This window comes from Hakea prostrata, chromosome 11 (genome assembly GCF_041222555.1).
Source record: "Hakea prostrata isolate BN-2017 chromosome 11, UWA_Hpros_2, whole genome shotgun sequence".
NCBI classification, from domain to species: domain Eukaryota; kingdom Viridiplantae; phylum Streptophyta; class Magnoliopsida; order Proteales; family Proteaceae; genus Hakea; species Hakea prostrata.
The window spans coordinates 14,831,393-14,846,316 of NC_142610.1; the positions used below are offsets into that span (position 1 = coordinate 14,831,393).

Sequence of the window (14,924 nt, forward strand, 5' to 3'; positions counted from 1 at the left end):
ACAAATCCCCTATACATTGTCCTCAGACTCCATGTTGCTTGTAAACTAGATTTTTCATATGATGTGCGCAATTGGGTAATATTTATAGAAGAGTCTATATAAGGGGAGTTCAAGACCACGATACGAGGGGTCACAGGGTAGCACAGTGGATCCCACCACAAATTTTTTTTTTATAATTTGTGAGCCCCACTTGATTTTGTAGTTTAAAAGTGTAATTTTATGCTCCACATCAAGAGAGATGATCCGTACTCTTTCTAGAATGGGTTTATTGTTGGCCCATTTCCAAATAGTGAATGATTATTTATGTAAGGGTTGTATGGCAATGATTTTATTTCAATTTGTCCAATTTGGCACATAATGAACTTTTTATGCTTCTGTGCCAATTCGGGTCAAATTATGCATGTAATATTTACTGAAATCTTGTATGTATGGTTGAGCACACATGGACACATTTCTTTGACAAATACTTTCTTCATTTCCAACAATCCCAAGGCCTCTAATTGAATACAATACCCATTTTCATGCTTATCTGTCCAAAGAAAACAACTTAGAGCTCAAGGCATTCCCTCCCCAGCTTTCTCTAGATTTGCAACTAATACCTGATGAGAAACCAAGCTCTCCAACACGCCAGTCCACTACTACATGTAGCCATGGATAGGCAGGATCAAGCCTCAGGAGCCACAATCTTATATATGGAGTTTAAGATGATTCTCAAATTGGAGGTAGATGAAGTTCAGGGGTTTTTGCCCATCAAAGTTATTGAATTTAGTTTCCTTCCAAATTGAACCGATTTTCTTGTGAATTTCTTATTGATGACATTATAGAAAAAAGAAATTGTCAAGAAGGAAAACAAACTTTACTACCTTCTTCATCATGGAGGGACAAGTTAAACAGAAACCACAAACTTCTTGCCGTTGAACCAAATGAGAAAGTAAAAGAGAAGTGATTGAGTTCGAAATAGGTTTGCAGGAAGACCATGGATTAAGAGAGGGGAAGTTCAGTCCAAACACTGCAAACGCACAAAAACCAGAGAGATTGAGAGTGGGAAAAAATAAAAATAATAGCATTTTCCAATGGTAATGAAAAGCTTATGATGATCAATTCAACCTATAAAAAATCATCTCTCTAATCTTAAAAACAAAAATAAAACTTTCAATCTTTCACTAACCAGTAAATGAATAAATTCACTTTCTTAGGCTAAAATCACAAACCAATGCCTCTGTGCAGGGCTACCTCTATAGCCACCATCCCTACCATAACAAATTTGAGGAGCAGAAGCTAGATCAGTTGAGAATCTAGCGATCTTGTTTCGGAGATGCTTTGAAGGGATAATGGCGACTTCTTCGAAGATCCTCTTGTTGGTGGAGAAACAACCCTTCTTTTTCTTCGTTCTCTATAGCAACTTCACACAACACCTTCTTCATTCATCTTCATTGGTGTGTGTTTGAGGATTTCACAATTGAAACAGAGTTTAGGGTTTAACAATGAAAAATGATGTTCTAATTTCGAGTCAAATGACCCGATTGCCCTCCATCAGCGTTTAGTAAAATTCCAACCATTTTTATGCCCCGCCTTCTACCAAAAATAAAAAAAATTGTGTTCGTTTCTATAGCAACGCTCAAAAACGATTTAGAAGAACAATTTTTTATGTTCTACGTTTACTGATGACTCACACAGAAGAGCTACTTCTGCAATAGCTGTTAATCGCTCTGCAGTCTTCTCTGTTCAGGCCCTTAAACAAAGTCGCCATGGCTGATTTTCAGACATCCACGCATCGATCCAAGTGGATTTTCAAGCCAACCGTTCTTGTAATACAACCTCCTTTCCTTCATTTCAATCAATATTTTTTATTCGCAGCATTTTCCGTTATTTTTTTTACATTGGAAAGGAAAATTTAAACCTTTTGGTTTGAACAATAAAAAGCTTGATGTTAGTGTTTCACAATTTTGTGCGGTGTTTATCAGTTATATAATCAAAAAATGAAAATCTTTCGGTTTTGAATTCTAATTTGGATTTCAACATCGTTTTTGAAAATAGTTGGAAAAATGCAAAGTTACGAATCAGAGAGCTAGAAAAACTCTGGAGCAGGTACTTGAATCATCTCGGTTCTTTAGTTTTACTTAATTTTATTTGTCACCTTGTTTCCTTTCTTATGGCTGAGTTAATGTAGTTTCGTTTGGTATGTCTGTTCAGTTTGGTCTGTCGCATTTTGCTCAATATAACCATGAGCCATTTGTCAGTAAATGCTTATTTTGATGAAGTTCGTTTTGTGCATTCTCCCTATCCGATTTTTTTAAATTCTATAGCTGTAGTTTTACTGCATTCTCTTCAGCATAGAGTTGAACAGCTTGGCTCAGGTTCAGTTCATGATGAGCCTTGATTTTGGACCTTAGGTCGATGCTACTAGTTTTAAGTTCATAGTTCATTACTAAATAATTCGTGGAGAAAAAAATGGGTTCTGATAAATAATTTACACTCCCAGATTGCTGAAATGTTTCCAGAATTGCAAATTAGGGTAAGAAACTGCAGTCCCAAGATCTATGGCTTTTCTTCTAGCCTTGAAGTTAATATCAAATCTATAGATTGGGTGAAAATACAGACTGAAACTTTCCATATTTCTTCATGTAGGAGGAAGAGAATCTTAAAGAAGTTCTATGTGGAGATATTGAACTCCTGTTTTTTTTTCACCCTTAGTTTAGATGTGAGGTTATTCATTGCAATAGAATACATGAAGGTAGTCTGAGGCACCATATGTATCGGACAGGATGATAGCATAGCACGATAAATATTGGTGAGGATGATGACAGAAGCACTAGGCTTTTCTGTCTCTTTCTCTTCAGGCAGAGAGATATGAAGCCAGGGCATGAAATTATAGATTAATTTCATTTTTGCATTACTTTTGGCATGGTGATTGAAATTCCATTTTTTTTGGCAACAAAATGGTGAGTAGAAGTGAAGTCCTTCCTTGGTAATTACAATGTTGCAACAGAAGGGCAAGCTCATTTGAAAGATACCTAGTTTATTTGGAAGTGGGAGAATATGCTGCTCTAGTGGAACGGCCCCAGAGCTGTACTTGCAACTGCAAGATGGTGGGAAGAGAATGATGTTTTCCCAGTAAAAAAAAAAAAAAAAAATCTTCGTTGGCTATTCTCAGTTGTCAGGAGACTGAGGACTCTGCAGATTTTTTTCATCTGATCATAGTTAGGCTGAAGGATGCCCAATCGAGCTTGCATGTGGTCCACCTTACAATAGTTTTTTTGTCTCTTGAATGACCTGATTTCAAGAGTTCACATGCTAGGAATGCATAATATTCTGCTTAGGAGATGCTGAAAGATTAGCTTATCTTTCTAGCTGTTACCCTTTGATACTCAGTGTCGAGAAATTATTGCCTATACTGGTGTTGTTAGGTTCTTCATGCTGATCTTTTTCACTATCGTTTGGTATGCGATCTTATTTGGTGTGTCACTTTGGCTAAGGAATTCCAATGTTGTTGTCTTGGATATTAGATGCCAATGGAACCTTAATGTTGGTTTTTTTTTTTTTTTTTTGGGGGGGGGGGGTGTTTGTGTAGGGTTGGGTGGTCCATGTCTACAACTTTTTTCTGGACCTTGTAGTTCTCTTCATTCATTTTGATGAAAGCTCTTTCGCTGAACATCCCACCCTTCCCCCTCCAAACCCCCAACCAACAATAAAAAATAAAAAAAAGAATACCCCCCAACCAAAGAAGAAACCTGCATTTATTTTTTTTGTTCTTTTCTGGGTGAATAGAACCTGCATTTGTTATGTTACTTATCTTCAAGATGTCTAATGTTTACTTGTTGAGTTCACCAGTTGTTAGCTGAATGCATCTACAATTATTTCTTTGTAGATGATCTAATTTATGGTTTCTCATAGATAGAGATTTACATTTATGTCAGTGTTTCTATGCATAGGGATTATAAACTTTTGCAGCTCTTCAAACTTATTTGAACTTCCTTTTTTAAGTTACTAATGCTAATGTTTTCACGGTCTAACCTACCAAATAGCTTCATTTGCTTAGTCTTTTCTACTAGATATGCAATACTTTTAAGTTTTTTCTGTTTTTTCAAAGTATGGAGCAACACGCATGGAAGTAGACGTTGATGGGTCATTGTCTTATCCACTAGCACAACTTGATGCTAAAGGTAATGGTAAATGGGGTCTTAAATTTTGACAGCTTTTCTCCAGTTGAAGACATAATGTACTGTTTTTAAAAGAATTTTTCATATTTTGAACCTAGCTGATAAGCACTCGCTTCCAAAGCCACTTAATATTGAGGAAGAGCAGCTTATGCGGGTATTCTATGAGCAAAAGATACAAGAAGTATGTGGCGCATTTGGATTTCCACATAAAATTCAGGGTGTGATTTTTTCCTTGGAAACCAGAGACAATATGTTTGGGCTTTGTCATCCTTCATTGAAGTAAAATTGGCCTTGCAGGCAACAGCCATCATATACTTCAAAAGGTTTTATTTGCAATGGTCTGTCATGGAGCATCACCCAAAGCACATAATGTGAGATTCAATTGTGTTGTTTTTCATTTTCTTAGATTTCTTATCCTTTATAGCATAGACAATGATTGCAAAGAATGATATAAAAAACATGCAAGCAGTGAAGTACGGAGTTACCAGAACCAATACTAGTAAATGTATGTGCAAACAAGATCTTAACACAGCATCTAAGATTGGGAAGACACTGGTTGCACTTATATACAAGAATTTGGTTTTTTTTTTCTTCCTTAGGCTATAGCTTTGCCTGTCTTGTGTAACTGAAATAGTTTCTCTGTCTCATCCATGATGTACTGGAGATTGCACTGTACTAAATTTTGGGGCATCATTGTTGTTCAACATGTCAGTCATGAAACTGAAAATGATTTTTTTTAATTGTGCAGGTTAACCTGCATTTATGCAGCATGCAAAATAGAAGAAAACCATGTATCTGCAGAGGAGCTTGGTAAGGGGATTCAACAGGATCATCAAATGATTCTCAATAATGAGATGATAGTTCTTCAGGCATGGATATGCTTCATGTACTGCTTTTATCTCTCTTGTTTTCGATTTTAATAGTTGTCTTACTAGCTACATTTCTGGCTTGGATGCAGAGCCTGGGTTTTGATCTTATTGTTTACGCACCATATCGGTCAATCGAAGGTTTTGTTGATGATATGGAGGTCAGTTTGGGCATTTTCATATATTTGATGACTTTATCTGCACTAGTTTATATGGTTGGTGGCTAACAGAGGAAACCAATCATATGGTTCAGCCTTGCACAAAAGATATTTCAAAGAGGAAAACTGCAGATTCTCCTGCAATAGGATTTTCTTTTGAATTGGTAGTTCATTCATATAATGTGGCCGTTCATTTACTTCTGTTGTGCCTTTTCTGTATTCTATTATATTTTTTATGGTTCCTTAGGAGTTTCGCCAAATGAAGGATGACCAATTGCAAAAGTTGAAGGTAATTGTTGTTTTCATCCTCCATGTTGTTATTTCTAAATGACTGTTCTTCATGTTATGCTTTGCTCCTCTAATTTGTTTGGGCTTTTCAATCATTGCTTTGATCTTCATTTGTTCTCTTGGGGTAATTTTGGAGCAAGGTTCAAAAACTTGTCTTAAATTGTCATTTGGATTGATGTTTTGGTGCTCAAATGGGCATGGTTGGTTCTGCATCTTGAAGGGAAGCTTGCTCTAGTATTAATAAACATATTTAAATTAAAAAATTTTCAAATGGAAAACAGATAATACAATTTCATGACTTGAATTTGCAACCTTGGTTGGCAACAAAGGATGAACCCTTATTGTAAACATGTAATATATTGCATATTATACACGTAATTTGGAACTCTGAATGGTAGGAAATATAACTGACAGGTAAATTAGGCACTAGTTGACAAGTAATACATAAGTTAAGGACTTAGAAGCTTTTACTACACAGTACAAACTTGTTTTGAGTGACTAAGTACCAAATTTTTGACTATTAAGTACCAAGTACGAAGTACAGCGAAGAATAGTGTATAAAAATAAGACATAGGAAGTTAGAGACTCTAGTCTTCCGTGTCTTGAACTCCCAATGCTTGAATGCCTATAGATCTTGTGGAATAGGTAGAATTCATCACTAAGTCAACGTCTATATAAACTATTGGAGGCATAAATAAGCTATTTAAACAATCAAAGCATTTGTAGAATTGTAAAATAAGCATAACTGATGGATGATACAATCGAAACAATACTCACCAGTCACCACTCAATTCCATGAGCTTCATACCAGTGAAGATGTTTTGGCCATTGCTAAGAATGCAAAAAATATGCCATGGCATGTATTTGGCTCTTCTCTTTTTATAGCCCATTACTGCCCATCTATAAGTGCCATCATAAATATGTTAGACATAGTCTAATCTAAGGAAGGGCTCACTGACGCTGTAAGAAGCTTGAGCTGGCACATATGGCTTGGCCGGATACTTGAAGATGCTGTCTACAAAAGATGACCCAACCCTTGACCCTAAATGAAGCAGAGGATGCACCACGACTTCCCTGTATCCAAATGAAGCAGAAGATCCACCATGATCACCACCATATCCAAATTACCCTATGTTCTTAAAGGATGGTCTACCTGCATTTACACCATACGGTCCATACCCAACATGTGATACTGATCCAACGCTTTCGAAGCCACTATTTCCTTAATGAACAATTTTCAGTTCCATCTAGATTGAAACAATATAACTATATGGATTAAAATAATGAACTTACCTATAGATCAGATGATAGAATTGGGGTCTGAATTTTGTGCCTCAATTCCAGATGGAATTGTGCAGGATTCCTTTTCCACCCATCCATCCAACTGGATGTTTCTTGATTCCTCAAATTTGGAAAAAATTTGGACCTTTCAATAAATGAACCCCCCCCCAACACCAGCAGCCTTACCATATCTTGGCAAAGTTTGTAAGATTAAAATATTGAATGTCTCGGTTATGTTTAAATTGGTAAATAGTTTGCTTTGTACATCTTATCTGTTTCCAGGTGCATTGTGTTTGAGAATTTGAAAATGTGAGCTTCAAGGATTATTATTATTATTATTATTAATTTTCTTAATCTTGAATATCATTTCAGGATTTGCGGGAAACAGCAAAATTGGAAGTTGATAAAATGATGCTCACTGATGCGCCACTTCTCTTCGCTCCTGGCCAGGTGTTCTTGGTTAATCCAAACTTTTGTGCTCATTGTGTGCAACTATTGAAGCATTTTTTGGATGAATAAAAAAAATTCATTACCAAAAAAAAAAATGGGGGGAATGCAAAGTTAATCTCAACATGCGGCACCAAGCCATACAACAAACCTAAAAGGGCATACAAAGAGAAAGAATATACAAAGCACTAGGCAATAGTGAACCAAAAGACAAGGTCAAGAGGCCAATCGTGATTGAGTGAGCCAACCTAGAAATCTGACTATTTCTTTTTCTTGTTGACTTGACAAGGATCACGGGTGGCAGAGCATTGAATTAGATGGTTTTCTTGATCTAGATGCTTCCAAAATGGCTGAAGCAGTATTGCTGGATGTGGAAGTTGCAGTAGCATGGCCCAGGAGGGTTGTATCAGTTGTTGCAGGGCTGGCAAAGAATTCAGAAGCCCTAATATCAACAATCTGATAGCCAGAGGACGAAGAGTTTGCAGCAGGTGCATAATCTTCATCGCCAGTAGGGTCTTCAAAGGAGTTGACTTTAGAAGGTTCGTGGCTGCAGTGGTAGCTGGGAGATCAGGAGATAACACAGCAGAGGTAGCAGGGGTAAGGAAGGAAGGGTCAGGATGGCTCTTGGCATGGCGAGAAACAAGCAGGAAGAAAGGAAGATAGAGGAAGAGTAGGCGGAAGCCATGAGGAGGGAAGAGAAGAGAGAGAGAACAAGAGAGAGAGTTAGAGAAGGAAAAGAGAGAGAAGAGAAGGAAGAGAGAAACTAAACAAGAGAAAAGACTTGTTCACACCAGGATGTGCGAAGAGAAGGAAGAAAGAGAGAGAGATTCTCTGGCTCCTGGCCATCCTCAGTAAGTCCCTTCTCCTAGTGGGATTCTCTGGCTCCCTGCCATCCTCAGTCAGTTTAGAGAGAGAAGGAAGAGAGGCAGTGAGAAGGAAAACAAGAGATAGAGAGAGACAAAACAAGAGAGAGAAGAGACAATAGGGAGGGAAGAGAGGGAAGAGAGGGAAGAGAGAGACAGATAGAGATGGAACAGAGATGTTGCCTTCTACTAGAGGGATTCTCCTGCTCTGCCTCCTGGCCATCTCATTCAGTTTAGAGGGAGAAGGAAGAGAGGAGTGAGAGAAGAATGAGAGAGACAGAGAGAGGCAGAATGAGAGAGAGTGAGGGAAGAGAGAGAAGAGACAGCAGAGAGGGAAGAGAGGGTTAGAGAGAGGCGGAACAGTGGCAGATCTCGCCTTCTCCCAGAGGGATTTTCCTGCTCCTGCTCCCAGCCATCCTCAGTCTACATTTCGAACTCTTTTCTTGATGAGCCCCTCAATGAAATATTCCACAACAGATATATTAGCATACCACCCACACTCATTTTATTTCAATTGAAATATGAGATGAGCTCTGCTTCAGATATAAATAAGATGTCAGCTGCTATTTCGTTATGCAGCTGTTGAAGTTCATCTTTGTTGTTTCTTAAGTTTGCACCAAGAGTATGATGGAACAGATCTACAGCTCCATCTGATAATTCCCTGCTCTAGGAAGATTTTCAGTCTAGGGCTTGACAAGATGGGTTGCCTTGAGGTCCTGATCCAAGCCCTACAGTGATGGCTTGAGTAATGGACTGATGGAGTTTAGGATGCATACTTGCAGAACCAATGCTACTTCCAGATGGATAGGACACCATCCGCTGGGGAATTGTAGCATTAGCAGGAAAGCAAGGGAGAGGGAAGGACTGAACGGAGAATAACTATGAAAAACATAAGAACTAAGATAGGGAAGAGGAAGGATAGGAAGGAATACCTGATGGAAGGAAACTCTGGATCACAAATGAAAGGTGGAAGAATTCCATGACTTATATCGCAAACTCACCCCACAGCATAACTCAAACAACCCAAATATTTTTTCTATTTTTCAGGAAAATTCTCTCTGATTGATGACTTCATCTCAACATATAAGGAAAATAAATAGTTTACTTATAACTTCATTGTGAAACTGAAGCTAACCTGAATTCCTATGGCCTTATGTCCTACATAATCTAATACCAGCTAAAAGACAATAAAAATAAAAATGAAATCAAAATTACAGATCAACCCAAAAACAAATGGAAAAGTCACTACCAGCCCTTATTAGACCAAAATCGTAAGTTGGCTTGGGTTACCCAATCTGGTCATATCAGCCCAAACACTCTAGAGTCACTACATGACTTATATAGTTTGTGTGTGGTAGTTAATATTTATAGGAGCTTTAATTTGCAAGCTGACATCAATAAGGCAACAAGGCATTGGCTGCTTGCTTAGGTGACCAAGGGAGACCTGCAAACAAAGTGCAAGCAATGCGGCTGGATGCCTTATTGCCTGGCCACCTAGGCGACTACGGTATCTACTAGTTATCCTTGATACTGTAGTATTAGCATGATTGGACCAACATGAATTATTTTCACGACCCAAACCAAGGGAAACCGGACTTAAAATGGTCTTAACTGGTAGGGATTTAATTTTTATTTGGTTGGGGAATACTTGTTATCTTTTATTTTATTGTGTTTTGCAGATTATGTTGGAGATGGTTTCCATATTTCTATTTCCTATTTGGTTTAATTTCCCTTATTAAGTTAGTTTTTAAATAGAGTAGGTTTGTATTATTATTTTGGAGATTTATAGATATGTAATCTCAACATTGGAGTTGGAGAGAAACACAATTGAATGAAGAAAAGTTGGATTTGTTTACTTGTGTGGTGTACTTTCCCTCTATTTATTTCGGTGGTTGTCACTCTCCTTCATGCAACTTCCCTTGCTTCCTCTCTGTTGGTATATTAGTTGGCTTCAACAATTGATGAGCGCTTTATCTCCTTCAATCACTTTTTTCTTCAGTTGATAAACTTGGAGGGCTTGTTTTGCCCCTGTACAATGATCTGGACTTCATGTCGTCCTCCCCTCAATCCATTCCAGTTTTGAGTGTCTCCCTAAAATTCACTGGAACCTTCAACTACTGTTGATTTCCATTTTCAGAGCTTCTAATCCAAATACCATTCGGTTTTCCGGAGTTGCTGAGGGTTGGATCAACTTGGTTATGCAATTTTGAATATTGAACCCCAGGACTGTTAATGGTGGATTAGCTGACAGCCTAACACTTTGGTCTGGTTTCTGGTTTTATGAATGAAGAAGGCATTCTTATCTTTGGCTGTTTCTTTTATTATTCATTTCTCACTTTTCTTACTTCATTGCTTCATTTTTTAATTTTCTGTCCTCTTATTTTACATTCCATTTATGTGGATCTCAGTTTTCCCTATTTTGGTCTGAAAGGATTCATCCAGTAAACCACATTAGTTGGGATGAGGCCGAGTTATTGTTGTTAGTTGCTATATGTATTTATTTTCAAAATCTTCCCCTGCTTTAGATAATTCAACTTAGATCCTTCAGTTTCTTTGATTCCATTGTTGCCCCTCCCCATTATTCTGCAATTCCTTCGCAGTTCTTTATCTTTCTAAATAAGCCTATTTTACCAGATTGCTACTCCCTGTTGTACACTTTAGATTACTTTCAGAATTGCCATTCACATTACATGGTGTGCTGTTAAAAATTTAGCTGGCCATAGCTTTTTGGAAGTATTGTTTTCAAACCTGTGATTGCATCAGATCTGTGAAAGTACCGGAACCAAAGAAGCAGGTTATGTGAGCTTGTTGACCAAGTAATCTAGCCTGCAGTACTGCCTAGATGGAGATATCTCTGAGGCACAACAAGATATACTTCATATTTCTGGTTAAATAACAATAGAAGCTTTTCTGATCTGAACCCAAGATTAATCCTTTAGATCCAGAGCAAACCAAAGCCAGTAATCTTTCGAGATTCAAAGAGATTATTTCCAAGACATCCTTACTAGAACCATTAAAAATCACAGCCAATAGCAGGGTTTAAACTAGCAGCAACAAGGTGGGATAACAGTAATGATGCTGGAGGCTGAGAGCACAAACATCAGCAATAACAGAGTTGGTTGTTTGGATGCAAAGTGTATCAACGGGAAACTCTCCATTAACTCTCCAAGGGAACTGAAAAAATTGATCTTCTAAGACACTAACATATTCCTCTCAAATAGGTAAACTCTTTCCAAAACAATTACTTTCATTAAACTAGATCCCCTGAAGTTAGAAGCTTTTGTAAGATTCCTTACATAGTTATATATAACTGGTTTCCTTTTGACAAAATTATGACTTTAGCCCAGTAAAATCCTTCTCAACTTTACACTGCCAACTCTTCCACCCCAAAATTTGTAGTTGCTAGACCAATGGGATTCCAGGCCTCTATGGTTCTGCCTAATCCTCTGGTAATGATCCAATTCTTGCAGATGTAGTTCATCCATTGATTTTTACGCATAGATATTGGATTCATGAGTTTATCTCGTATAGAATAACTGAATCTGGGATTTTAATGGTAGACTCTTCAAATTTCATGGGTTGAGGAAATCTTGAAAAAGCATGTATTCATTCTTTTATTTCATCTTCAATTGTGATTTTAGTTTTCTTTGCCTGGTGCAGTTGGCATTAGCAGCTTTGCGTAGGTCAAGTGAACTCCACGGTGTTCTGGATTTTGAGAGGTTCTAACGTTTTCCATTTAGTGTGGTACCCATGTAAAGTTAAAGTGAATTCTCTGGCAGATAAAGTGCTCCTTTTTCCCTATTTAGAAGTTCAACCGTTCTTTAAGTTGTTGGAATTTTGCAGATATATGGACACCATCTTATCTCGTCAACATTCTGGGCACTCCTTGTCTGAACTCATTGAATCTCTGGATGCCATAGACTCTTTGGTACTACTGTCAATCTCTCTGTTAGTCCTTTTAAATTTTTTTGGTTTGATATCAATCACCATCTATACTTTGCTCCTGCACTTGTTTTTGAGGTTTAGCTGAAGTGGAGCAATGTAGATTTGGCTGTTTTAGTATTTTATCTAATTGCTCCTAGGAATGTTGACTGTGTAATCAGCGGACTGACACACTGTAATTACCCAACCAGTTCACGAACTTTCACTATTCTTCCCCTAAAGTCAAAATTTTGAGACACATGATTACAAATTCTGCTGCCTCCCCCCAACCATCCACCTCACCACCACACACACACAAAAAAAAAAAAAAAAAAAAAAGAAACAAGAAAAGAAGGAAGCAGAAACATGAGAAATGGATATATTTAGCCTCTTACTGGATGCAAAAGGATGGCAGATAGATGCAGTTGAATGCCCCTGGAGGTAAAGCAGATACCATGACAATTTAAAGATGGGTTTCAACCTTTGAAACATGAAATACCTTAGTCTCCTCACATGATGTTTGAAGAACTCTATCAGTTATGTAGTTTAGTACGAATAAGAACTATATGGGGTTTGAGAGCAAGCATTTAGATTTTACGTAAGAAGTGAACTTTATTAATAAGAAGAATTGTGTTAAGTAGTGCTCTAAGCCCTGATTCCTTCAGCTGTTCAAATCAAGTTTCAAGCATCGGTTCTGACTAGGGTATATCCCGTGAAACCTCCAGGAGCTGGTCAAAACTCTGGATATTTACACGGCTGGTTTTGTTCGGCCATTCAGGTAGTCAGATGGCCTATTTAGGTCTGAAGCTTCAGGGGGACCTTTATTAAGCACCCTAAGCACAAGCTTTAAACAGTCATAAAACACTCACTCAAAGCTATACTACTAATCTTAGGCTATACCTGTCTTTCCTGACCACTTCTCCTAGAGTCATTTTTGGCATACATTAGTGTTTTTAGCTTCTTCATTCTAGGTCAAAGCGCCCCTCTGTACTAGATCTAAAGCCTCCTTTTTATGTCCTCGCCACCTTAAAAGACTTCCTTCCAACTTACCATGCATCGGAGCTATGCCTAGATTAGCTATAATTTGTTGTTCCTTTTATCTTTTCTAATTGACCACTCATCCATATCAACATCTTCATTTAAGCTACGCTATGTTTATATGTTGTTTCTCCACGTCCCAAGAATCAAATCTTTATGTCAGTGCTGGTCTTATAACTGTCCCAGATGAATTTCCCATTCCATTTTAAAAAATACATTGAGGTCACAACCCTCTACTTCACTCTATTCTAAGTCTTCGTGCAACATCATCCTCTATTTTTTTAAAGAAATATTTTTAGTTCCGAGTTACAAAGTTAAATTCTTTTTGTTTGTGACTTGTGCAGGTGAGGAAACTAAAAATCCCCACAGCCAAAGATATGAGGCACATAGATCGGAAACTCAAGTCATGTTGGGATCCTAGCTCACAGGATGAGTAATTAAGATTCTTTTTGCACCAATCAATTTTTATCATCCTAATTTTCTCCTTGCTCATTGAACTAATGATGATTTTGGTTGTAACAGTAAGAAACGGGAGAAGAAATCAAAGCATAAGTCCAAGAAAGGTTCAGCTGAAACACCAAGCCTGCCTTCTGATCCTGCATAGTATGGTCTGTGGATGTTACAGAATTTGATAGTCATCAAATCTTGCTCTAGTCATATGGCTGATTCCAACATTCCCTATTCATAATACTGATTTCTTGTCAATTCTTTTCAGGTAAAGGTTCCTCATCTTTGTTCCATATCTTGGTCCGAAGCAGTAGCTTCATGTAGAAACTCACATACTACAAACAACCCAAGGACAACATTTCATCGATGGAGTGTAAAGGATTCCTTGATACAGCATAGTGAACTCTGTAACAATTGAGGTTCAGTTTTGGTTCTGTAAGTGTTGTAACCCAAAGTGAATCATTCATATTCTTGATAGTTTTAAGCATTACCAGGTGACTCATTGCTATAATGTCCCATTTTGTTGCAACACCTTGGCTCATTTCACCCTTTTGCTGTGGCCATGCCATTTTACTGTTCAACAGTCTCTTCTACCTTTTTGCACTAACGTGCTGTTCTTGATCTCTCTCCCTTGACTCAAATTGCTTTCTCAAAATTGAAGTGGAGTTTAGATTTTTTCAAATGCTTGTGCGACAATATAATAACTTGACATATAGGTAGAGTAGTTTGGATTATTGTGTTTTGCTGTTGGGTTCAAAAATTTTGTTCTGAGGGCTTTTAATACTTTTCATTGTTTTAGATGAAAATTTTGAGTTATAACCACGATTAAGTAACTGTTTTTTTAAAACAGGATGAGATACATAAATAAAATAGAAAATTTCTTTCCTAGGGTCTATATTTCTTCTCTTTCATTGGTGATATGTAAAAAATAATGGCTTTAATAAGGAGTTGGAGACACTATGAAGTTGTCCTCTCACATAATTTAATGTAATTTTATTTCACCTGTTACGAAATATTATTTCCATGGAAAATTTGTGGAGGAAAATAGGAATTCTTCCACTTCCATTTTGAAATAAAATTCAACAGTAACATTGATATAAATAAAAAATAAATCACGGTGAAAAGTTTTTAGGATTCAGTTTTCCTACACCTAAAGACAAAAAGAAGCTCTATCATTCTATGATAAGCCACAGCGATAAGCCACAGCTCCTGGATCACATTCTTTCTGGGATTTTCACACTCTGCAGTTTCTGTGCAATTCCCAAGTAATCTAAGAAATGCAACTTGTGCCAAGCCATTAATGATCATCCAATCAACCCTAACATGACACAGTAGGGTTTGTTTTTGGAGTGAAATGGAAGACAATATAACCCTGCAGCTCTTCATTCGATCTCAACAGACCACCTTAGGATAGAAATCCTTGGCAATGAGTTGAATCTGAAACTGCTGCAGAAT

General features: G+C 37.4%; 1 protein-coding gene across 1 annotated transcript; it reads left to right on the forward strand.

Moving 5' to 3' along the window:
* Positions 1-1,246: 1,246 nt before the first annotated feature.
* Positions 1,247-14,481, forward strand: CYCH;1 (cyclin H;1). The gene is made up of 14 exons (XM_089139411.1): positions 1,247-1,808; positions 2,038-2,088; positions 4,091-4,163; positions 4,259-4,374; positions 4,455-4,531; positions 4,909-5,029; positions 5,119-5,187; positions 5,432-5,473; positions 7,126-7,203; positions 11,724-11,782; positions 11,907-11,991; positions 13,367-13,455; positions 13,545-13,630; positions 13,738-14,481. Exons 1-13 carry the CDS (start codon positions 1,749-1,751, stop codon positions 13,624-13,626), a joined length of 1,002 nt encoding a protein of 333 aa, XP_088995537.1. The 5' UTR covers positions 1,247-1,748; the 3' UTR covers positions 13,627-13,630; positions 13,738-14,481.
* The last annotated feature ends 443 nt before the right edge of the window (positions 14,482-14,924 follow it).